Source organism: Dipteris shenzhenensis, chromosome 27 (genome assembly GCF_047967505.1).
Source record: "Dipteris shenzhenensis isolate YYH24624 ecotype China chromosome 27, Dip_SZ_1.0, whole genome shotgun sequence".
NCBI lineage: Eukaryota > Viridiplantae > Streptophyta > Polypodiopsida > Gleicheniales > Dipteridaceae > Dipteris > Dipteris shenzhenensis.
In genome coordinates this window covers 7,238,432-7,264,302 of record NC_141622.1, presented here as the reverse complement: position 1 = coordinate 7,264,302, position 25,871 = coordinate 7,238,432, and the positions used below count along the sequence as shown (strand labels likewise).

The 25,871-nt window shown below is 41.7% G+C and overlaps 1 protein-coding gene across 1 annotated transcript; it reads left to right on the top strand.

Moving 5' to 3' along the window:
- The first annotated feature begins 619 nt into the window (after positions 1-619).
- LOC147883810 (solanesyl-diphosphate synthase 2, chloroplastic-like) lies at positions 620-20,190 on the top strand. Its single transcript, XM_087398439.1, has 6 exons — positions 620-932; positions 1,211-1,335; positions 1,458-1,585; positions 1,835-1,938; positions 18,882-19,009; positions 19,244-20,190. Exons 1-6 carry the CDS (start codon positions 644-646, stop codon positions 19,790-19,792), a joined length of 1,323 nt encoding a protein of 440 aa, XP_087254565.1. The 5' UTR covers positions 620-643; the 3' UTR covers positions 19,793-20,190.
- Positions 20,191-25,871: the final 5,681 nt, after the last annotated feature.

Genomic DNA, 25,871 nt, shown 5'->3' with positions numbered 1-25,871 from the left:
GGAACATAAGAGGAGATCCCCTCTTGACCATTTGTGTGTGCAATGATGCTAGCGAAGAGCTTATTCCATGTAAAAAGTTGTTATAGTTGGGGCTTCCTTCTACATCAATAGTTGCGGGGAGACTTTATGATTGCATCATGAGAAGTGCACTATCAAAATCTAGTGATTTGAATCTCTAGAGGGCAACGATCAATTGAAAGTTATGTGGAGGATGGCGGGGTTGAGTAGTGTTGATGAGGGGCTATGAGGGAGGTGCCCTAGCACAAGTTTGAGCATTTTCAAGTATTGGTGGAGGTAAGAAAGTTTGCCTAGAGCTATCGACAAATCTTACCAAACTTAGGCAAGAGCCTCATCAACGGATCAAATGCAAGGAGAGATGAGAAGTCCATTTAAAATTCGGGTTCAACTCATTGAGAAAGTGTAGAAAACGGTGGCCAAGGGCCAAAAGAACCAAGTTGAGGAAAGGGCAACCAAGGAATCGTGAGGTGGACAACGCATATCCGCTCACCTCCACATAACCTATAGGAAGGTGTGTGTACACGTGGCTTTTCAATGCGCCAACTCGTCACCTCTCTCAATCTCTCATCGCTGCCCATCTTCCATCGCCTCGCTACAACCTCCCCAGCTCCGCCTCTACCAGCTCATGACGACTTCCTCTCCCCAGCTTCCTGCATTTCGACATTTCGAACAACCTCTTCCCTCCAGGCATCCTTTAGCTGCATCTTCTCTCCCTGGTTTTTGCGACGTCGCTTCTTCCATCCCCAGAGCTGGTCATTTCGCCTCGATCGCTCTACCCGCAGATCGACGTTGTCGAGAAATCAGATGCATCCTCCCTACAGCTCCGTCAACTCTAGAAGCTGAGAACAACAAGCTGGGCGCACTAGGCCCAGCTACGTCCGATACCGATTCCTCTACGACGCTCGCAACAAGCAGTACGTTGTCTTTTCTTCTTCACATGTATCGTTTTCCTTTGTGCTGTGTCCCAACCTGCACTGCACTGAAGCGTCATCGGTTGGAAAAGCAACATGATCGTTCATAGGTGCATCAAGACAAGTAGGGAACCAATAGAGGACAATTGCCTGCGCTATCGTTTCCGCATTAAATGCGGCACTGCGAACGGGGCTGCCGTGATCATGGCATTCTCTTAGGATTTTACCGCTATATTGGAATGAAGTCTTCACATACCTTGTTTGATCATGATACCTGATAGGTAGTCCTACCGATGCTTCTTCTCTCCCGATCCCATCATTGAGCCAGCAAGGACACATATCGACGGCAAGCCTCCTGGCACCGGTTGAAGACGACCTTCGAACCTTGGACGAGAATTTGAAAAAGGTTGCTTTTTCTATTTCATCTACTCGCTCGATTCCCATTTAATTTCTCGTCAAAGGGCTTGTTAACTTATGCCCATAGTTCGCCATGATAATGTGAATCTCAAGCTGTCACATTTGTGACAGGTCATGACTGCACAAAATCCTCTCCTCATGGCTGCTGCTGAGCAGATATTCGGTGCAAATGGTAAACGAATAAGGCCAGCGCTCGTTTTTCTTGTGTCCAGAACCACTGCTGAGCTCACCGGCCTAGGGTAGGTGTTAATGTTCTTCTTAATTTCATAGCATAGATTTTTTATGTAATATAAAAGGTTGGAATTGCTTCCTTCACGGGCATTACCAGTAGAGGCTTGAGGTGGAGTCAAAATTGCGTTTGGGCAGCATTTCGATGGGCCGTTGACGGAGGATATTCAACTGAGCTATCTGATGAATATATCATGTGTTTAGAGATGGAATGGTTGCCTCTGTGGACCCACCTTTATATTTGACTTTTTTGTTTGCAGGGATCTCACACCCCAACATCGCCGGCTAGCTGAGATAATTGAAATGATACACACAGCAAGTTTGATACATGACCATGTGATCGATGAAAGTAACGTGCGGCGAGGTAGAGCTCTGATTTCCAGCTCTACAAAGAGAGAGAGAGAGAGAGAGAGAGAAGATTAATATCACCAGAAATTGAACTGCGTGCGCCTTTGTGCGTGTCTGTGCACGCGTGCGAGCGAGGCGGGGGGGGGGGAGTGTTTGGGTTCAGGAAAATCACAAAGTATACTTATTAAGTCTACCAGTCGAGACCAAATGCATAATGAATAGCAAGCAACTATTTCATAATACAGACGGGAAACTTAAGGAAGGTATGTGAGGTCAAGATGAACTAAGTATCTCAACGTGAGATTATCTATTATTTCATGTGAGCTCTAGGAAATTCCTTAGAGTGTAAAATGTACGAATCTAGGACACATAGAGAACGTGGGAACAATCTGCATTCCTGCTCAGGTCAAACGGAGTTTTTAGCATGACTTGTAAGGCCAGGTACTCAGATGGACATATTTCCTACGAGCAAGAGAAATTGTGAGCTCTGTTTGCGTGAACTCTTCATTGGAAGAATTGTGCAAACATGTAGGCTCTTTACGATTTTTGTGGCGCGTGAAGATCTTTGTGGCCTTGGAAAATCTGCATCTTGACGTACCCTGGGAACAGGAGTATGGTTGATGGACGCCACGTCGTTTCCGTGCCCTCGTCTTACTGTGTACTGATAAGGGTCTTATCACATAGGACGAAATAGATGGGGTAGTCCCATCCTATTTGATGTTATCCAAAGGGTCATTTCCATCCTATTCATCTGTCATGTGCTAAGAGTTCAAAGAAATAAGATGCGTTAGGTAGGAGAGGACACATGGCCCTTCTGAGTGGGACGACTTGAAGATGTCATTTTTGCTATCCTATACCCTGGCGTTTAGATTCTAGGAACTCCATTGGGATCCCCTTTTTTAAGATTCAGAATTCAAGGAAACGTGGCTAATCTGTTTACCATAGGCATACAAATCATCTAAGGGACGTATGTAGATCCTACAAGGGAGACTCAATTTTGGTGAGTGGGAAGTATTTAATACCCACTTTAGTGAGCTACAGCAGATAATTCTGAGAGCTGTATTAGTCGTCACCACTATTCCAGCTCAGCACGTGCGTTTCTCTACAGAATATGCTCTACTTGTCGCTTTACAACACAAAATAAGTTGTTTTAGAAGCCACATGTTTGAGCATTTATTTGTTTAATTGGGACAGTACCTTGTCAGCCTGAATTAGTCAGTCGCCTCTCCTTTTTCTGAAGACTCAACGAATGAAAGTACTCAAAATTGAAGTTTAAGAGAAGCTGTAAGCCAGCTAGCTTTTTCTTCAACGCCTCAGAGATAGCTAACTGTTTCTATTGTTTTCAAAAGTTTTAATAGGAGGTCCCTTTTTTTGGAAAAATATAAAAATAAACTAATTTAAGTTTCAGTAGTGCAAAGTCAAATCTTCTACCAGCGGGCACTGCAAGCTCAATTGGAGTATGTGGGCGCTCTGACATTGAGTTAATAGGCTACATAATCTCTTTTCTATTCTTTTATTGCAGCCTATTGGGATGTGTTAGCAGACCACAATGAGGTGTTCTTGTAGGCTAGGGGATTCAAACAGCCGGATTACCATTCAACACTACGTGGGAGCATGCGTTATGAACCTGCTCAAAAAGTGCACAGGGCTATGTGAGCCAGGTTTCCATCTCTTCATGTGTGGGGACATAGGAGATGGGTGCAGCACTATGTCTTCCACCAGAGGATCTTCTGTCAGGCTTGTGCTTTTTCTTGGCAAAGAAATTGGCACTTCGCAAAGCCAACAGATGATCTTCGAGAACATTCAGTTTCCAAGGAACTATTGCAACCCAGTTCCTTAGAGCTGAAAGTGTTGAGAAACCTTATTGGTGATAGTTGTATCATAGCACTCCGATCCTAAACAAAACCTATCTATGTAGCTCTGATGATATTGGGGAGTAGAGGTCTAAGACGCAAAGCCAAAGTTTTTGCTAAAATCTTGTTGGGTGTTGGAAGCAATGGAAGCACAATGGAGAAAAACGAGATGCTGTAATAGATTGCTGCAAAACTGAAGTGTGTAGGCTCAAGGGAGAGCCAACATAACAAAACCCTAGGACTAACTGCCCTAACTGGACTAAGTGTCCTAACTGACCTAGATGGTACATAAACTAACTGTACCAATAGTCCTAACTGACTATAACTAGGCCTACAAGGCTCATACCAAGGTATAAGTGGCATCTATGGATAGCCCATGAGATAGCCTACAAACCCCTCTCCATGGTATGGGCTGAAGTATCCTGGACATGGTTCAGGATACCTAAATATCTAGTGTCATGGTTGCACATGTTCGTCCCATAGGATATAGCAACCTATGACTGTACAGAGTACAACAGATCAAGTTACAAAAGATACTAAGTTTAAAGCTTGCCGAAAAGCCTCAAACTTAGGTCGAGGTAGAGCCTTCGTAAAAAGATTTGCCAAGTTGTCTTTAGCGGGAACATAAGACAACTCAATATCACCTGCTAATAATCGCTCTTTGACATAGTGATAGTGAACCTCAATGTGCTTTATGCGAGCATGGAAAACTGGATTCCGTGCGATAGCCAAAGCACTCTGACTATCAATGAAGATGACGGTAGGAGCAGTCTGACATGCACAAAGATCTACAAGTAGCTTCCGAAGCCAAACACACTCCATTGTAGCTGTAAAAGCCCTGTACTCAGCTTCAAATCTAGAAGTAGTAACTGTACTCTGCTTCTTGCTGAACCAAGAAACACATGAAGCACCAAGCATAAAACAGTTGCCACTATGTGACACACCAGTGTCAGAACAACCAGCCCAATCACTATCAGTGAATCCATGCATGACAAGTGAAGTATCAGCCTCATAAAGGCGGCCCAAATGCTGAGTGCCTTTAAGATATCTGAAAACACGCACGCTTCACGGCATGCCAATGGTGCATAGATGGGTTGTGCATATATCTGCTCAACTGTGAGACAGCATATAGTAGATCAGGTCTTGTATGGAATAGGTAAATCAAACAACCAACTGCCTACTGATAGAGAGTGACATCACATGTACCACTGCCATCCTCAGAAGAGAAGTGAAAACCAGTCTCTAATGGTGTGGATACTGTCTTGCAATCCTCAAACTGAAAACGTTGCAAAAGCTGTCCAATGTACTTGGATTGTGACATCAAAATGCCCCCTTCACTACTAGCAATTTGAATTCCCAAATAGTAGTGCAGAAGACCAAGATCAGACATAGCAAATGTATGTTGCAAATCAATTTTAAAATCTGCAAATTGCTGAGCATGTGTCCCAGTTACAAGCATGTCATCCACATAAAGGATTAAAATCAGCAAATTTGTCCCACGCCTGCGGATGTAAAGGGTAGCCTCTATAGGGCTGTTCTGAAAGCCAAGTGTGAGCAAATGAGAATGAATTCTCAAATACCAAGCCTGAGGTGCGTGCTTCAATCCATAGAGGGCCTTTTTCAAGCGGCATACCTTCCTTTCAGAACCTTCAACCTCAAAGCCAGGAGGTTGGGAAACATAGACCTCTTCTTGCAAATGCCCATGAAGGAAAGCTGTCTTAATATCAAGCTGATGTATCTACCAATGAAAGTGGGCAGCAAAGGTAATAACAATGCAAATGGTAGTGATCCTGGAAGTGGGAGCAAAAGTCTCCTCAAAGTCAATGCCATGCTGCTGAGCATAGCCCTTAGCAACAAGACGGGTTTTGTGACGGTCCACTAAATCATAAGCTTTTCGTTTGATCTTCTAAACACACTTAGTTCCAATGGCATTCTTGCCATAAGGCAAATCACACAACTCCCAAGTGTCATTCTGATGGATAGAATCCAATTCGGCTTGCATGGCCTTCATCCAACAATCATTCTAAAAGGCATCTTGATGACATAATGGCTCTTCATAGCATGTTGTAGCAACCAAAGCATAAGCAACCAAACTAGCATGCTCTTTTCGGACAGTTGCTCTTGCATGGGCTGGAAGAGGAGTGTCTTGTTTGTTGTCTTTTAATGTGTCAAGGAGCCAACGGGGTATCTTTTTAGGCTCCAGAATTTCTGCTCTTTCCTGGTCAAGAGCCCGGTGCAAATGATCCTGATCAATGATAGGCATATTAGGCTGAATTCCTGCATGCACATGTGGCTGTAAACGACCAATAGATGGAGTTCGGCATCATGACCATCCCACTGAATTTGTTCCTATGAAGGAGGCAAAGCACCTGGAGCAGGAGGTGCAGGAGTCCTGGCTGTAGCAGTAGAACCATCACCTGAAGAAGCAGAGGCTGCAGGTGTAGCACCAGTAATGTCCTACCTGAGTTTCCATACCTCTCTCACTTTGTCTTTGAGGGGCAATGCTCAGTTTCTTCAGTTTAAGGAGCTAGTGGTTTTGTTGTTGTTGTAGGAGGAATAGAAAGAATAAATCTCTCTCTTCTCGTAGCGGTGATCAGCACTTATATCCATGATAGGATTCAAGGAAGGTCTAAAGGTGGTGCACATAAGCTACTTTACAACAACCATCTAGGCAAAGCTTGATACCAGCAAAACCAAAAAGAAGGGAAGATGCCATTATTGTAAAAAGCCAAGTAATCGTATTAATGGATGCAAGAAAGTATTGAAAAAGGAAAGAAGATGGAATGTTAGTTGCTGTCTCTCGTTGCTTTAAATGCTGACAAGAATAATGCTTCAACAAACTATGTGGTTCGAAGAGTGGTGTTTTTATATATGTAGTTATGACCCCAATCTTGTGGTGAATTCACTCAATCTGAGTGTTACCAGTTTGATATTTTGACAGTGATGCATCTAGGCTAGAAACATTTATTTGTTGATTTGCAGCATTCTTCTATTCAGAAAATAGTATCCTTTGCCAACAATTCTTCATATCCTGTGAAGGGAGTTAGGAAGACTATCTTGTCATCAATAGATGACTGATTTATGCAGTGTTGGCTACAGTAAGCAACCTCCATCTCTTTTTTTAACATCTAGGTGCCCTTTTTGTTTTAAAGAACAAGTAAGAATTTGCTTTCTGTTTCCTATTTTGACAGAAGAGGATATACTATCGTTTTTTAGGATGATCAGTGTATAGATGAAAAGGCTACCCGATAGTCACTACAAGCACGTCACATCATGGTTTATATCAATTGGACACATGATAACAGTATGCAAAATGTTTGTGTGGCAACAATAACAACTGTAAGGAAAAATGTAGATTGTGGCAAGCCAGATTCGGCCATGTGAGCTATGGATGTTTGCAGATATTACAAAAACACGATGTGGTATTGAATATGATTTCGGTGCAGACACCTCCAAAAAATGTTTGTGAAGGATGTATTTTGGGGAAGATGCACTAGAATGCCTTTCCAAGGGATGAATCTGTTAAAGCTGTTAGAAAATTGCAGCTTATACATAGTGACGTGTGTGGTTCCATGAGGATACCATTCTTGGAAAAGAATCTACACTTTGTGATCTTTATTGATGAATTTTTTTTATTTGCATGGGTCTATCCTTTGAAGGAGAAATTTGATGTTTTTAAATGTTTTCAGCATTTTGTTGCCATGGCTGAAAACTAGACAAGGTGCATGGTGCATACTTTGAGAATAGGCAGAGGGGGGGAAGTACATGCCAAATGCTTTTATAGCATATTTGCAAGCAAGAGGAATTAAGCACCAATCTACAATGCCATACATACTCAGGAAATGGTGTTACTGTGAGGAAGAAATAATTTTTGATAGAGATGGCTACCATGTATGATTAAGGACAGAAAGTTGCCTCATTATTCTGGGATGGAAGCCATTATGTGTGCGGCACACACCTTGAATATATTCTTGACCAAAGCCTTGAAAACCATCGCCCCAAGTAAGGTTTGGCATGACAGTAAACCCAAGCTTGATTACCTTAGGTGTTTGGCTGCATAGCATATATACATATGCCTCAAGTGACGAGAGACAAAATGAATGACAAAGTATAATAGACCCAACAATATCTGTTGTAGCTGTCGATGAAAGTGAAGTAGTAAAGTGAACCATTAACGATGCGGGTCTATGCATAACCACCCTATATATTTGTATGTATCAAATCAAGAATACATCTTGCTCAAGAGGTACTTCTACTAAAAATGGGTTTCTTTTGTTTACCGAAGTAACATGCTTCACAAACTTTTTCAAGAAACTGAGGTTTAGAAATACCAAGTGCCATATTCTGGTTTCTCAACTGCATCAAACTTTTGAAATTGACATGGCCATATCTCTTGTGTTATATTGCGGAAAGTGGCATCGGATACTGTTGCTCGGTGACATGGCATGCAAGTCTGGTATGAAGCTAGCATCTTGAACAAGCGTCCTTCACTGCTTTTTCCACTAGCTGATATCCACTGGATTTATCCTTGATTGTGCATTCATCTCCATCAAAGATGACTCTGTAGTTGTCTTCCGTCGTTTGTCCAACTGACAAAGGGTTCTTGCTGAGCTTTGGAACATAGAGGACATCTTTCTCCAATCCTTTCGTACCAATAAAATTGTTTATAGGTACAATGCATTTTCCTTGAAGTGGATTTGGTGTGTTATCTGCAGTGTGGATGACATTCTTTGGTCTTTCTTGTCAGAAAGTAGAGGATAGAATCTCTCACACCTCTCACTCTAATCGCAGCTCATACAATACTCAGTAGACTATATAGATGATGACACTCATAGACAAAACCTTCCTTCAAAGAGATAGAGAGAGATAGAGACCAAAACTCAGATATATTCTTCCACGAGATGTGGGCTTACAAAAGCTCAAAGATGAGCAGAGAAGACAGCAAAGGTTGCTGCCCAAAAAACCTAAGCACTCTCCTCTCCTAGCATGCTTGCTGGGTGCAAGGCTTTCAGTGTAGGTGATGAGAAATGATGGGGACAAGGGGGGCTATTTATAGGCCCAGTCCTACGCTCAGAAGACCGACTAGCAGGGGCTCGGCCCCATGCTGTAGCACCGACCTGAAGGGCCCCTCCACTGATCAGACTGGTTGGCCATTTGCTGGCTGATCTGGCCGGCTTGGGCCAGGCCTATATAAAGGCCCATGTTTCCAGCACATGGGCTGCTGATGCAGTCCACAAACCCTGCCAACATGCTGCTCCAGGAGGCGCCTCCAATGCTGCGCCATCATCATCCTGTTGCGTGGGTTCCTGGCCAGGTAGGTCCTCTTCTGGTTGTCGCAGATAATCACCGTCGCATCTTCTTGGGCCACGTTCATGTCCTCAAAGGTTCACCTGAGCCACTATGTTTTGCATGCCGCTGTACTGATGAAAGGGCAACAGTAGGTTGTTTCTTACTCAGCCATGACACGGTTCCTGATGAGAGTATGAAACAGTATCTAGAAGTCGATCTTCGGGTGTCACCATCACTTGCCCAATCACTGTCGCAGAACCCTCCCAACTCAATGCCTCTCATGTAAGTGATGCCATAAATACAAGTACCTTTCAAGTATCTCAGCACCCTCACGGCTATGTCCCAATGGGCCTTCTTGGGTGTGGCATAGAACTGATAGAGCATCTTTTTCGTATGATCTCCTATAATGATGAGGTCATCCACATACAGAATTAATACCAGCCGCAAATCCCCCTGTGTGTTGAGATAAAGATTTGCCTCTGATGGACTTCGCTGAAGCCCAATTTTTTGAAAGAAAGCATCTATCCAATGGTACTATGCTCTAGAGGCCTGTTTCAGCCAATATAAGGCCTTCTTCAGCTTGCATATTTTTTATGGGGATCCTGGAATTTGAAATCATGGTGGCTGTGCCACATATACGTCCTCCTCCAAGGCTCCATTCAAAAATGCTGACTTGACGTCCATTTGAAAAATAGGCCAACTGTGATGAGCAACCAATGCAATGACTGTCTGAATGGTCACCATCTTGGCTGTGGGGGTGAAGGTCTTGTCGAAGTAAGTCCTCCCGATTGTGCATAGCCTTTCACCACTAATCTAGCTTTGTACTTGTCCAAGTTCCCATTAGACTTGAACTCAAGCTTGTATACCTATTTAATACCTATTACCTTCCGCTTGGGCAGCTTGGCTACCAAATCCTAGGTGTCATTTTTTCAGAATGGCATCCATCTCTGCTTGCATGGCTTCCTGCCATTCTGGAATTTCCTTCGCTTCCTCGAAGTAACGGGGCTCCTCAAGTTGAGTCACCATAGCATAGTTCACGGAGGGAGTCTTCATGTTGCATCGAGACCGCCGTGGTCTGGAATTGCTCTCAGGAATGTCCATGACCCGTGAGTCTGCTAAAGTCTTCAAATACCACTGAGGTAGCTTCTTCTCTGATGGAGGTGCCTTTGTTGGAGTTGCCTTTGGAGCCGGTACTAGAACATCATGCTCCTCCTCCTCCTCCTCCTCGGGTTCCTCAGTCGTTTCCACCTCTTGAATGGTGACCTTGAGTGGGGTTATGATGGAAGTTCTTGAACCTCTTCTGTACGCTGGGGTGGTGGGGAGGAAACCAGAGGACCTACCTGACCTGGAACCCACGCAATAGAATGATGATGGTGCAGCATTGGAGGCGCCTCCCAGAGCAGCATGTTGGCGGGGTTTGTGGACTGCATCAGCAGCCCATGTGCTGGGCGCATGGGCCTTTATATAGGCCTGGCCCAAGCCTGCCTGATCAGCCAGCAAATGGTCAACCAGTCTGGTCGGTGGAGGGGCCCTTCAAGTCGGTGCTACAGCAAGGAGCCGACCCCCTGCTGGTCAGTTTTATGAGCCCAGGACTGGGCCTATAAATAGCCCCCCTTATCCCCCTCATTTCTCATCACCTACGTTGAAAGCCTTGCACCCGGAAAGCGTTCTAGGAGAGGAGAGTGCTCAGGTTTTTTGGGCAGCAACCTTTGCTGTCTTCTCTGCTTATCTTTGAGCTTTTGTCAGCCCACATCTTGTGGAAGAATATATCTGAGTTTTGGTCTCTATCTCTCTCTATCTCTTTGGAGGAAGGTTTTGTCTATGAGGGTGATCATCTACATGGTCTACTGAGTGTTGTATGAGCTGCGATCAGAGTGAGAGGTGTGAGAGATTCTATCCTCTACTTTCCAACATGGTATCAGAGCAGGGTCTCCAGCTCTAGAACGGAGTTCCTTAGCAAGAAGGCGACTCTAATCGACACTCAAGTTTGCTGCGCGGTCAAGTTCTCTACTGCAAGTTCGCTTTCAGTTAGCTGTTTGCTATTACAGCAAAGATGGAGGTCAAGGATTCATCTGTAGCCTCTTCTTCCCATTCTCTTCCTTCCTCCTTTCCTAGATTTCTTTCTTTCACCATCCCTAACTTTGGAGAGTTAGGGAAACTGGATGGATCAAACTACCCGATCTGGAAGGTGAAGATCCAGAGTCATTTAGTGGCTCGAAAGTTGTGGAAATTGACAACGGTAGTCGAGGAGAAGCCAAAGAATATGGTGGACAACAAGGGGAAGATACTCATTCTAATAGTGGGAGGATAGAGATGCCCACTCCCTGGCATTGATCATAGGGACCACGGCGGACTCTGTTCTTCCTCACATCTAGATGGCCGAGACGCTAGTAGGGACGTGGGCCATTTTGAAAGATCTGTACGAAACAGATAACACATCCCGAATCTTGCTTCTTCAACATCAACTATACAATCTGGATATGAATGAGGGGGACAATGTTCATGACCATCTAACAAAAGTCCAGGTGGTAAGGGACTAGCTCACAGCAGTTGGTCGGAAGGTAGACTCAAGTCATCTAGCGTTGCTGACACTACACAAGCTACCTCGTAGTTTCAAGAGTTTCGTTACTACGGTCACTGCAAGATAGAAGACCTAGTCTCTCATCTTTGAGGAGCTTGGCCCTTTACTATTGCAGGAAGAGGCTCGGGGAAAACTATTCACTCAATTGAACAAGATGGCTCTCATGGCAAGGAACAAGCTAGACAAGGGCAAGTTCAAAGACTCCAAGAATAACAAGACCGAGGATGCAGAGGAAAAGAGGCAGATGAAATGCTTCTATTGTGGAAAGCTTGGTCATTTAGCCAAGGAATTCCGCAAGAAGAAGGCGGACCTCAAGTGAAAAAAAGAGTCCAAAGCCAAGGAGGAGCCAAAGACCGAATCGGCAAACGTCACTACCAGCACTCTCTTTATACTGCTCAGCCTACGCAGTTAGTGAAGGAAAGGAAGGCTAGTACGTGGACAATGGAGCTTCAAAGCACATGTCCAGCAAGGAGGATTGGTTTAAAACCATGGAAGGAGAGTTGATGTATTGCTCGACCGCCAACAACATCTCATATGTCTTCACAAAGGCGCTTCCCAGGGAGCAGATGGAATACCTCATTCGACGCATGGAAATCGACCCACGGTTGTGTCATTGAGAGGGGTGTTAGAATGTCACTGCCCCACCTGTGAGCCCCCGATTTGAGGGGACCACTGGGGAGGAAAACCAGAGGACCTACCTGGGCTAGAAGCGACGCAACAGGATGATGATGGCGCAGCATTGGAGGCGCCTCCTGGAGAAGCATGTTGGCGGGATTTGTGGATTGCATCAGCAGCCCATGTGCTGGGCACATGGGTCTTTATATAGGCCTGGCCCAAGCTGACCAGATCAGCCAGCAAATGGACGACCAGTCTGGTCAGTGGAGGGGCCCTTGAGGTCGGTGTTACAGCAGGGGGCCAACCCCCTACTGGTTGGTTCTTTGAGCCTGGGACTGGGCCTACAAATAGCCCCCCTTATCCCCCTCATTTCTCATCACCTAAACTGAAAGCCTTGCACCCGGCAATCGTGCTAGGAGAGGAGAGTGCTTAGATTTTTAGGGCAGCAACATTTGTTGTCATCTTTGCTCATCTCTGAGCTTTTGTCAGCCCACATCTTGTGGAAGAATATATCTTAGTTTTGGTCTTTCTCTCTCTCTATTCTTTTGAGGAAGGTTTTGTCTATGAGGGTGATCATCTACATAGTCTATTGAGTGTTGTATGAGCTGCGATCGGAATGAGAGGGGTGAGAGATTCTTACTTTCCAACAAAGGGGGTTTTTACTCCTCAAAGATCACGTCCCTGTTGATAAGGATCTGCTTCTTTACTGGATCGAAAAGATGATAGGCCTTGGATTCTTCACTGTATCCCACAAAGATACATCTTTTGCTATGGGAATCAAGCTTCGTCCGCTCATCGTTATGCACATGAACAAATGCATTAGAATCGAAAATCCGTAAATGAGATATGGTTGGCTTCTTACCATAGCAAGCTTCATATGGAGTCTTATCATCAACAACCTTGGTCTTGGTTTTGTTGAGGATGTGAACGGCAGTGTTCACGGCTTCACGCCAATAAGCGTTGGAAAGATTTCTCCCTCGCAACATGGTCAAACCTATCTCTATGACGGTCCTGTGCTCTCTCGAGATGTGCGAGCTGTAGTGAGTTGTCTTTTGATCCCGTGCTTCTTGCAAAATCCTTTGAACTCGGTAGAAGTGAACTCCCCCCCCTCTGTCTGTGCGGAAGGCTTTGATTACCTCCCCGCTCTCCTTCTCTACTTGGGCCTTCCAGTCTTTGAATTTCTCATAAGCCTGAGACTTCTTGGCCGGGTAGATAGCCAGGTCATGCGACTGAAATCATCCACAAATAAAAGAGAATATCGCGAACCTACGAATGAATTTGTTGGCATTGGGCTGCAGATGTCGAAATGAACTAACTAGAGCAGCTTCTTGGCCCGTGATGAGGCCTCCTATGGGAATTTGTCCCTGTGTTGCTTGCCCTCCAAGCAAGCCCTACAAACACGATCATTGCCTGCGAATCGGTGGAAGTCCATCCACCATCTTGGACTTTTGCATCTTGGCGAGAGTGCCATAATTGACGTGATCGAATCGCCCATGCCACAATTTGGATCTGCCATGGTCCCGTGCACCAATAGAGCGTTGAGCCGATATAGCCCATGCTCCTCGACGTCTTGAGCCACTGCCTTTCCATTTGCCTTGGATGTGACAGTGACTTTGTCGTTGAATAAGACCGACATGTTGTGCTTGTTCATCTGGCTGACAGAAAAAAGATTCTTGCACAAATTCGGTATATAGAGTAACTGGAAATAGGCTCGTTTCCTACAGTCGTGATGAATGGAATACTAGCAACACCCTTCACAGGGCATGTCCGGTTATGCCCCATAGTGACCTTGGAATTGGGATGCATACCTTCCATGGTTTTGACCACTCCTTGCTGGACGTGCTTTGAAGCTCCACTGTCCAGGTGTCTTCCTTTCCTTCACTGACTGCGTAGGCCAAGCAGTACTCAGTAATGAAAAAGAGAGTGCCGGTAGTGACGTTTGCCCATTCAGTCTTTGGCTCCTCCTTGGCTTTGGACGACTCCGTTCGCTTGAGATCCGCCTTCTTCTTGCGGCATTCCTTAGCTGAATTTCCAAGCTTTTTATAGTAGAAGCATTTCATCTACCTCTTTTTCTCTGCATCCTTGGTCTTGTTGTTCTTGGAGTCTTTGAACTTGCCCTTGCTACTAGAGCCTTCTCGTCCGATTGAGATAAGTGAAGTACAAGCTTTACAGGCTACACACACACATACTAGCACCAAGTGCATATGGGGTAAGTCCCATGGTGACACGTGGCACTCACACATCAAACCACTATTAGATCTCTAGTACAAAACACCAACACAACACATCTCACACACTCTTTGGCTACGATATCTCCAACACCCCCCTTCAGAGAAAAGAGTGCGAGACCCAACACACAAGGAGTTGACCAACCCCCCCTCCACTGCAATACTACTAAGAGCAAGTCCAACTATCAAACACCTTCCATGTGATCGTGACTTCTTAGTCAGCTTGCGACCGGCAAGGGTAAACCATTACTCGTCACTCCCCTTTTTAATCTGAGCTGGGTGGTCAATGTCATCATACCAACGTAAAAAACCATACAATTATTTTTGGGGGACAACCCAAGGCAGAGTACCACATGATATTCTCTTTCTATAGTACTCATCACTCATAACCATACGGCGCAATCCATTGTAGACACTGTCATCTAACAAGTTTGCTAACATGATAAACATGTAAGCCAATAGAGTATGAGGAGATTTCACTGATTCCTTCTTGTTGAAAGCTCTATATAATGCTAACACAGTGTGCTTTTGAGTAACAAATGTCACAATCATGTTGGCATGTGCGAACAGTAGCTTAACCCAAGCAATCTGACCAATGTTCTCAAACAAGATATCAAGGCAATGACATGTGTATCTAGTATAGAAAATATGGGCCCATTCCTCCTCTACCAATTCTCCTACTAGCACAGAGTTAGATGCATTGTCCATGCACTCCTCCTCTACCAATTCTCCAGCTCGCACATAGTTAGATGCATTGTCCCATGCACACCTGCACTACATTATTTGGCCCAACATCAAGAATGACATATTTTAATATCCCAAAAATGTATTTTCCCGATTTATACTGCTCACTAGTATCCACAGACTTCAAGAAAACACTACAAAAATGCATGAGACCATGATATTAATGATAGGCCTACGTTGAGTATCAGACCAGCCATCACACACTATGTTGCATCTATACTTTTTCCATTTCTCAAAATTGTAGAACTCTTAATCTATGCATACCACCTCATTTTTCAGCTCCGAAGTGCCCAAGGCTTTATAAGATAGAGGCTTAAAGCTACGCCCAACTCGGCCAATTGCGCGGACCATTTTCAAAAATATAGACTCCTCACCTTCCAATGACAAATGTCCTCTACAAAGAAAAAGCATCGAAGAGCAATGTAGGCATCCTTCCGTGCCTGGGACTCCCATGCCTTGGCCAAGACTCCCTTTGACACCTTTTTTATCTTCTATTTTGGCTCATGTGCAGATGCACTTGCACTTGTAGCACCACTCTCCCAGGCATTTTCCAAATCAGCCACATCTGCATCAAGCTTTTCTACAAAAAAAAATTTACATGCCTTTGCTTGCAACCTTCTGCAAGTGTCTTTCACATTTTCAAGGGGGGAGGTACAAGGGCCAACCCCAAGGCCTGTCAGCCCAAGAAAGTGTGCTCTTATGCAGGTAGGTCCTCCATCCCATTTGTGAGGGCAGTAGTTGCATTTATAAGTGAATTGCCACTTTCGCAAAGGCTTCAGTGTCTCCACATATTCCCATTCTTCCCCTATCTTTCTTCCCATCCAAGAGAGAGAGAGAGACAGAATCTGAAATTCAAACTCGATAGAAAACTTCAAGACCCAAGATTCAATAGAGGGCATGGGAGAGGTAAGAGGAAATGACCTCGGTCCTCCTTTTGTTATATGTTTTTTGCTCCAAAGAAGAAAACACGTACGGAATCCGTACGGTACGGACAATTATACGCGTACAGTTTCAACTTTGTGATAACTGCATTTTCCTTTGGATTCACAATCAATGTCAACGTACACTATGTCAGTCTATTGCATATCCTCGGACCTCACTTGCAAGATACATTGTGTGAGTTTCATTGGCATAATGACAGAGACTTTGATGTCCACCGCGGTGATTTCCTCTTTCACGAAAGTTTTCTCTATTACTGCTAGATTGTCTTCCTTGGTCATATTGTCCTCCTTGGTCATACTGCTTCTTGTGGCAATCTCTTTTATATTGTATGACAGTAGTTGCATCGAATATTTGACATGTTGGTGGATGCATTCCCTCTTCCTTAAAGTCTCCATCAGTTGGAATGATTTCCTCTTAGACGCCGATGTTGATGCTGCTGTGGATGCTGATTTTGTTGATGCTAAATTTGATGTTGATGACCACTTCTCTGAGATGCTCTACCTGCTTCTATCTTTGCCTCTATTTGAGGCTCTGAATGCTTGATCATTAGAATTACCTTTTCATGCTTGAACGGATTGAGTCCTCAGTTTTGCACCCCTCTGCCTCTACCTTTGTCTATGATTTACCTCTATTTGAGGCTATGAATGCTTGATCATTAGAGAATGACCTTTGCGTGCTTGAATGTCTTGAGTCCTCAGTTCTTCACCAAGTAACACTGATTGTAATTCTTTCAGAGTTGGAATATATCTTTGAATGACAATATTCTAGATTAGGTTCTCGTATCTCTCTCCTAGTCTATTCAGGATGACTTGAACCATCTATGCGGGATTCTTAGTCTCTCCTATTGTTGCAAGTTGATTGTTGATCCGTGATCATGAGTACATTAGCATGACTAGTTTCATTGCTATTGTGAAAACTCTAGTTGTGACCTGGTTTCTCAGTGTGAGAATCCTGGATGTGTTCTTAAACTCATAGAGGGCTACAAACATATCCCATGCTTCTTTGGATGTCTTCGTTGTATTGAGCTATCCAAGCATGACATCTTGCACATTTTGCTTAATCAAATAATATGCATATTTGTCTTTCTTGTCTTAATCTGCCTGTGCTCGAGCAATGGCAGGATCTACTTTGGTTGTGGACGCAGTTGGTGCACCTGTAGACCCTTCTGCATGTGGTTCGGCAATGGTGGGAGTTGATGCAGGTTCACTAGATGATCTAGATGTAGATCCATCTACATACTCCCATTTGTCTTGAATTACAAGAATGATCTCCATTCATTATTTCCATGTGCCGTATTTGGGCTTGTCTAACTTAGCAATTGTCTCCAAATTGAGGTTACTAGTGGTAGACATAATGCAAAAAATGTATTGAAAGTGCCTGTGCAAAACACTGTGTGTATCAATTGCAATCTAAAGTGCTGGTAAAGATAGAACTTTAATATATCCAATCTATGACATATCCCTCAATCTAAACTGTTGGTGAAGATATAACTATAATATATATCCAATCTGTTTACAAGGCTTATCTCTTAGGTTACCACACAATTAGGCTTGGCCTTGAAGTTGCCTTGTGGCAACCCTATTCTTGTTGCAGCATCAGTAGCAAGACCTCACTACCACGCCATCAATCCACATCAGATTGCCATGCAAGCAATGCCATGTCATCACAAACACATCATCACCCATGTCAACATCCTAGTTAGTAGCCACATCATCAGCCATCTCAGCTGCCATGTCAGCATCCACGTCACCTGAGGAGTAGTTGTTGGCTACACCTTTGGTTACGGCTGTAGCTTAATTTGCATGCTTTTTATGAGTGGCTTAGGAGCCTCGTAGAAGTCGTTGCTATAGTTGATTTGTAGATAGTCTTCTCTCACTCTCTCAGATAAGAAGCATAGGGTCTCTTGACAAACTCTCTCTATCTCTCTTTCGACAGAGATGGGACTCTACCTATGTCTCTCTCTTACAAAGTGGACTCACGAAAGATCTCTCTCTCTTTCTCTTTCTCTTTCTCTTTCATATCGACATGACTATGTTGTACTTAGGACTTAGTACTGTCATTTTGCATTTCTTGCATTTTGCATTGGTGTGGATGCTCGTTTAGTAGCTCCACTACCACAGCTCATTGCATCAGGTTTTCAGAGTCTCATAGACCCATCGGTCTTCCGAAGACTTTAATAAACTTTCTTTCTTTCTTTCTTTCTCAAGAGTTCTCTCAAAGAAAGAATCCTAACAATCACATCCTTGTTTGTGTTTAAGTATGCAAGTAACTCAGATATAACATGAGATATGATAGAAACACAATCTGAGAGGTGTTGTGTAAATGGATGCTCAGCGCATGTGGGTGTGTGAGAGATTTGAATGGTGCTGATCATGTTAGTGCTGATATTACGAAAAGTTCTATCCATCTTAGTCCTATCAGGTTGGAAATGCTCATTCAGGAGAGACTATCGTCTTCACAAGCTTGAATGAAGAGAATGTGGACTATGTCACTCCTGTACAGATATTTCTCCTTATGAAAAAGAAATTGAGTCTTTATTTTATGGTATGTGTGGATCCTTCAAATGTGAAATGTGCACTGGACTTTTGTGACACTTCCGTATATTATTGGGGGGCTTACCTTCTGTCAACCCAGAAGGTGGATGGCAGCTGGCAATCTTTCTAAAGAGGTGTATGTTCTGACAATTGCTGAGCTGATTGTTTTGAAGGGAAAGATACCGTTCATCAGCTATTTGGAACTAGAGTTGCAGTTTTAGCGGGAGATTTTATATTTGCTCAGACATCATGGCTGGTTGCGAATTTGGAAAACATAGAAGTAATTAAGCTGATCAGTCAGGTCAGCACTTCTGTTTTGATCTCTTTTACAGTGATTCATTTACAGCTCCATTTTTTTTTCGCTAAGTGCATTTATTTGGTTCTGAGTTGTGTAGTCTGAGTCTGTTAAGTTTATAAATTCAGTGGAAGTATTCCTTGATAAAAATCAAATCCCTGTCTGCCTTTTAATGCGCTTCTTACCTCTGACAGTTTTGAATTCTTTCTTTCAGATTAAAGTGGTTTTATTCATGTTCAGGTAATAAAGGACTTTGCCAGTGGTGAGATACAGCAGACCACAAAACTTTATAATTGTGAGATGTCTCTGCAAGACTACTTGAGAAAGAGCTACTGCAAAACTGCATCTTTGATAGCTGCAGGTACCCGTAGTGCAGCAATCTTTAGTGGAGCAAGTTTGGACATTAGGGAGAAAATGTTTGATTATGGCAAAAATTTGGGTTTGGCCTTCCAAATTGTGGATGATATCTTGGATTTCACTGAGACTACGGAACAACTGGGTAAACCAGCTGGAAGTCATTTAAGGAAGGGAAATTTGACCATACCTGTCCTATACGCATTACAGAAAGAATCAGGCCTTCACGAGTTGATTCAGTCAGAGTTTGTTGATGAAGGTGCTTTAGAAGCCGCTATAAAGCTGATCCATCGGAGCGGTGGGATAGATAAAGCTCGTAACCTTGCAAGGGAGAAAGGTGAAACTGCTCTGAGTTGTCTCCAATGTTTGCCAAAGGGATCAATGAGGTCTTCTTTGGAAGGCATGGTGGACTACGTACTAGACCGTGCTCATTAATGCCGTTATTGTGTGGGACGGTTTTCTGAACAAAACGTTCCTCACATCCTTTCCATTTTGTGTACGTTTTCTATGGAAGGAAGCATGTGTCTCCATCCATTATAGGAGCCATTCAGGCTTATGTGGGACTTCTTGGGTTCTACATTTGGAAACCAGAGTAAGTGCCTTGGTTCAGTTAATTTGATAGGTGAATAAGAAAAAGGGGCCCAGCATTGTAAATACGCATTCCATCAAGAGTATCTGACTATTACATGTGTATAAAGACTTCCATTCAGAACAGGTATAAAACAAAGTATCTTCCATTCAGGATAGAGCTGTATGACATTTGTTGTTGGGACAAAATTCAAGTATTCTGTCAATATTAGTCGCAGTTAAAGACTGCCTGGCAGAGTTGTAAATGCCGGTAGATTGTTGCTGAGACTGAAATTGCTTCTTTTCAGAAGTGTCCATGTGCTTAGCAATTGTTCTTTTGTTGCTGCCATTGGATTGCTTTTTGGTAAGACTTCTCTCATGAATTCTGCATTGTTTCCTTTGGGGGTCACGTAGGACTATCATGTGCATTAACTGAAGACATATTTAATCATGTTTTGAAAAAAAGAAAATCACATATTTTCTTGATCAAAAGTTACACATTTATATATGAAAAGCGTGTCTCTTAATTATGCAATATCCATAGATAAGGCCTTGAACACAAGTGATATATAGGGTTTGCATATGGTGACTCCACTAAAGTTGTTTGAAGGTTCCATAAGAAAGTCAGGCTGGTCGAGAAAGCTGTATTTGTACTTTTGATATTTTGATCAATGAGGGTCTTAAGATAGAAATTTGAGAAATACATAAACACATTGCTAAGGATCCCACTAAGGACTTTCCTCCCATGCCTGCTGGGTCTATTATTTGTCCATAAGTAGCTACTGTGGGCTATTACAGAACATGATGATAACAACTATAGAAAATAACAAGCCTTATACTTATAGTAAAAGAATATAAAATTCCACCGCATGTTTAATCAAATCATCAAAGCCTCCATACACATTTACGGGCTATTACAGAACATGATGATAACAACTATAGAAAATAACAAGCCTTCTTATAGTGAAAGAATATAAAATTCCACCGCATGTTTGTCAAATCAGCAAAGCCGCCATACACATTTACAATTTACCACCTTATTACATGTAGCTAAATGTACTAGATTATTCGTTACTACAACTACTTGGGGCTTGGCATTTTGCGAGTAAGTTTTTGAGAATTTTGCGAGATTGTTTCTACAACTCATGGCATGCCATTAAAGATCGTATGGTGTAGAACTCTTACAACCACCTTGATCTCTAGCTACAAGGATGGATTTGACTCAACCATAATGATTTTTTTTAATGGAAAAATTTAAGCAAAACTATGCATTTAGCATTGGGAGAAATATAACATATTATTATATGCACAACTTGTATTCTTACATGCAGAGGACCCAAGACAAACAAACACATTTCCCACAAAACTAGAAATTACAGATGATCAAATATTTGACCTATGGATGACCATCGTTACTCTGCTCCATTAGTACAAATTCTTGGAACAAAACAAAACTTGAACAATGTTGTCAGAGGGGTATAAATTCCTTGGAAAAAAAAACAAAACTTTTAATGCATGCACAACTTGACCTCTTTGATACCAGAAATGAGCTTAGAAGGCCCAAAAACCTTGAGAACGACTACAAACATGGGTACCTTTAGACAAAACCCCAAAATGTCCTCTGGGAAAAAAGTTTTTGGCACCTTGTCTTTATAGCTTGCCGACGAGCTATTGTTTCAAGCTATTTGAATTTAATGATGCTTGGCTATTGCTTGCTTGCTTTTATAGCTTAATGGTGATCTATTGATCCAAGCTATCTATGATGAGATCTTGTCCTCTAATAGAACTAGCTCCATTGTTTTCATTGAGTGTTTTTTATGTATATGAAATATATTGCTTGGCCTTATTATTATTTATACTTGCATGGTGATATGCAAGAATTATATCTAGCCACTAGCTATAAAATTAACACATAAAAATACTTGAAAATCTCGCAAACTTGCAAAAACATTTACTCGCAAAAACCCCAACTACTTGAAGCCAAACTTCATAGTTACTAGACAAAAGTTTTGACATCGCTCAAGTACTTATCCTTGCGTTAATGTGATGTACAAGACATCACTAATCTTTGAACACATAATGCCTAAGCATTTACTTTATTACATTCGAATAATTTTGAAATCACATCAACACATAAAAAACATATGTTAAAAATGAAATTCAATTTATACCATTGCATTCTGATAGCAATCTCATCAACTACAACAACAAACCAGTGTGGACATATCTTCACAACTTAATTTGTCCCTTTAACAAACGTATTCTTCCACCAATCTTTCAAGATCCAGGGTAGACAACACGATACTACGTTGGAAGAGATGATTCTGGAAAATACATTCATTTCTACAAACAATACAATGTGCATCTTAAACGAGAAGTTCCTGATAGCATTGATTTGCATTGACACTACCAGACGTAAAATGTCGAACATCAAAAAAAGAAAGCTGCCCACACTAATATCATACAAAGATGGCTATAAAACTCAAGACACAAACAGATACAGCAATACAGAAGCGCTCTAACAATTATTGTACTAGAAGAAAACTCAAACGCAAAGGCAACAATTGTGAAACGAAAAAGAAAACGAGCACACATAACAGATCAGTGTATAACACTACAAAAATATTTAGTAGTGTTTAAAAGTCCAACATTTGTAGAATAATATATCAATGCAATTCAAGATACCCAGTGTACGAATGCTTATCTTGCGAGCATCTTCTATTTAAAAAACAAACAACATACACAAAGGAAAACACACACGCTTGGATAATCTGGAAAAAACATCACTATTTTCCTTTTGAAGAGAAAAAACAATGTATTTTCAGAGAATGTAAGACAACCATAAAAGCAAACAACATCCCAAAGTACTTTGTCCCCTAGCAAATTCAGCGGAATGCCAAGTTATCGAATGTGGCAATCCTTAATGACATTGAAGAATGATTGGTCGCTAACTACAAGAATAGCATTTACTCAAATAAGAGAATAATCACATGGTGGACAGTATGGGGTTCAAGGCAGCATTGTGAACGTAATGGCTGACATAAGTAAAGTGCAACAGATCTTACCGTGATTTATTAGCGACGATGAATCATCAATAATACTTGAAATTTTAAAAAAATTACAAAATAAGAGCACGTACATGCTCGGGAAAGTCTGTCCAACTATCCTCATGCAAGCATTACATACGCTTATTGAAACGCCACTTTACAAATCCAACAATGTAAAAATCAATGAAGAATGGACGGAGCATTTGCAACAAATATTGTATTCAGAACAAAATATAGAAGAAGAAGACAATGACCAACAATTCAATACAAATAATAATGAGGAGACTTACATGGACACTTAAATACACAACCTCATCACAACTGAACAAGTCGTAGATTACGAAATTGACATCGACCACATAGCTCCTTGTGAGAATAACAAATTGGTAGGACTATTTCAAGACAAGAATAGTGAGGAATTGATTTTCCCTACACTTTTCTACACCTCAGAAAGGCATATTCAAAATCCCAGACTGACATACCACGACATTGCAAAGTGGGAATTAACATATGCATCCATCGAATTCTCAGAGAATATACCGAACCTATTTTTTAAATCAATTAAGGTCCTCATCAATCAAGTAATGCAATCTATTTGGTTGCGGTTATGCAAAACAGAATAATACATGCAAAAGAGGTAACAAATGATACCAACATTGAAGCCATGCTAAAGTCTAAAATTGGGTACAGAGACTTTGAAAACCTATTTACTTCTCCAGACCACAAAGAGAAACTCACGAAAGATGCATTCGCGATGATGAGGCAGTTAGGGCCTCCAACGTTGTTTGTCACATCATCATGTGTACAGAGACTATTGGAACCTTTAACAAAATGTTTGCACAACAAATACTCATTCATCAACAAAGAATCATGGTACAAGAAAGCACGAACATTGAAGCAAGGAAATTAATAAGAGATAATCCAATAATTTGTACGAGGTATTACACTAAAAAACTCCAATGATTCCTTAACCCAATAATGAAGGATGGAAAAATACTTGGAAGTGTACTCGATTACTTCTTCGTCATTGAATTCCAAAGCAGAGGAAGCCAACATGAACATGGCATCATCTGGATAGAAGATACCCCGATGTATGGTATTCATGAGACTAGCAAAATCACATCTTTTATTGATAAGTACATATCGTGTGACAAAAACGTACTAGCACCAAATATCAAGGACAACCAAACATACATCTATATGCCACAAGAAAAAAAGTAGCATCTATAGATTTCACTTCCCTAAACCTCCAATAGATGAAACCATGATTCTAACACCTCTGCAAGACAATGATCTTCATATTTACAAAGATATATACACAAAGTTGCTACACATCTACACAACATGGAAATCGAAACAAATATGACATTTGTCAATTGGATCGACAAGATCGGACTAGACATATCAACATACATACCAGCATTACGATCACAAATAGGGAAACCAACCCTATTTTTGAAAAGAGAGCCAAAAGATATTTTTACAAATGCTTTTAACCCAAACATGAGCTTCTTATGGCAATCAAATATGGGCATACAATATATTATAAAAACTTGCATACAAGACAACACTACTGCGTGCGATACACATACGATAGTAGGCTACAAAAAATAGAAAATACATTTTTACATGTGCAATAGATGAGTGCATTAGCATCTTTCATTATTTTATCTTTGTCATTACATAGAACGACAAGGAACTTTTGCTTTATAAACACAAACAAATAAGAAAATAGAGCACCCATCCTCAAACAAAAACACCAAGTCCAACACCTCCCTAGTGAGTCCATCGACATAACATGCAAAACTATCATCAATAAATACACAAGAAGAAAAGATATGGACAACATTTGCCTTGCAACACTTGCAAAATATAACTACATCATGGCATTAAGAAGAGATAGAGACCAAGAATTTTAAGATTTTTCAAGCTCAACATCGGGAAAGATCCAGAGAATTACTGTTGTGAGCAAGTACTCCTATACTACCCTTTCAAAGATGACAAAGATAATGAAATATTAATACATGGATCTTGGCAACAAGCTTACAATTCTCGGCATGACATTATACTATGGAATAGAGCTTTAGATGACAAGAACAAACAAAAAGCACAAGAACACGATATCCAACACATCAATAATGACGAAACTAGCTTTGCTGAAAACAATCGTTTCGAACAAAATACCTTCCCCACATATGACATTGCATTCAACATGAGAAGCATAAATTAAAAAATGATGAACAACAAATTCATTATCCCTATTAAAAAACAAATCCTCATGCATAACAACAAGTACCTCAAAATGATTCGATCTCTGAACATAAAACAAAGACAACTATTCGACAATGTCATGATACAAAAAAAGGTTCGTTCGACAGAAAAAATCCACTTATTTCTCACAGGTGGAGCTGGTAGCACAAGCAAAACATACCTTCTTCTACTTATGGTCCAAGGCTTCTTACAATTTTACAAACAATCTCTTTTGCATGCAAATTATGAACTGCTACATGTATTAATGTTAGCTTACATAGAAAAATAGCTTACAACATAAACGGGCTCACTATACACTCTACATTACATTTGCCATTACAAACCCAAAACTTTATATCTTCCTCTCCAAGGAAATCCTTAACACACTCACTCATCTTTATGAACAATTACAACTAATCGTGTTTGACGAGATCTCATTAGTGGGAAGATGAACTTAAGATTTTGCAGACCTTCGTATGAGAACCTTCAAAAGAAATCATGCGGAATACTTTGGAAACGTTGATGTCATTTATTGCAGAGATTTATATTAGGCCAAACCAGTCAAATATAGCTAGGTATTTAAACCAAAGGAAGGCTCATAGCAAACAATTGCAAACACATATTGCTCACAAAACCACGATGTTATGAGC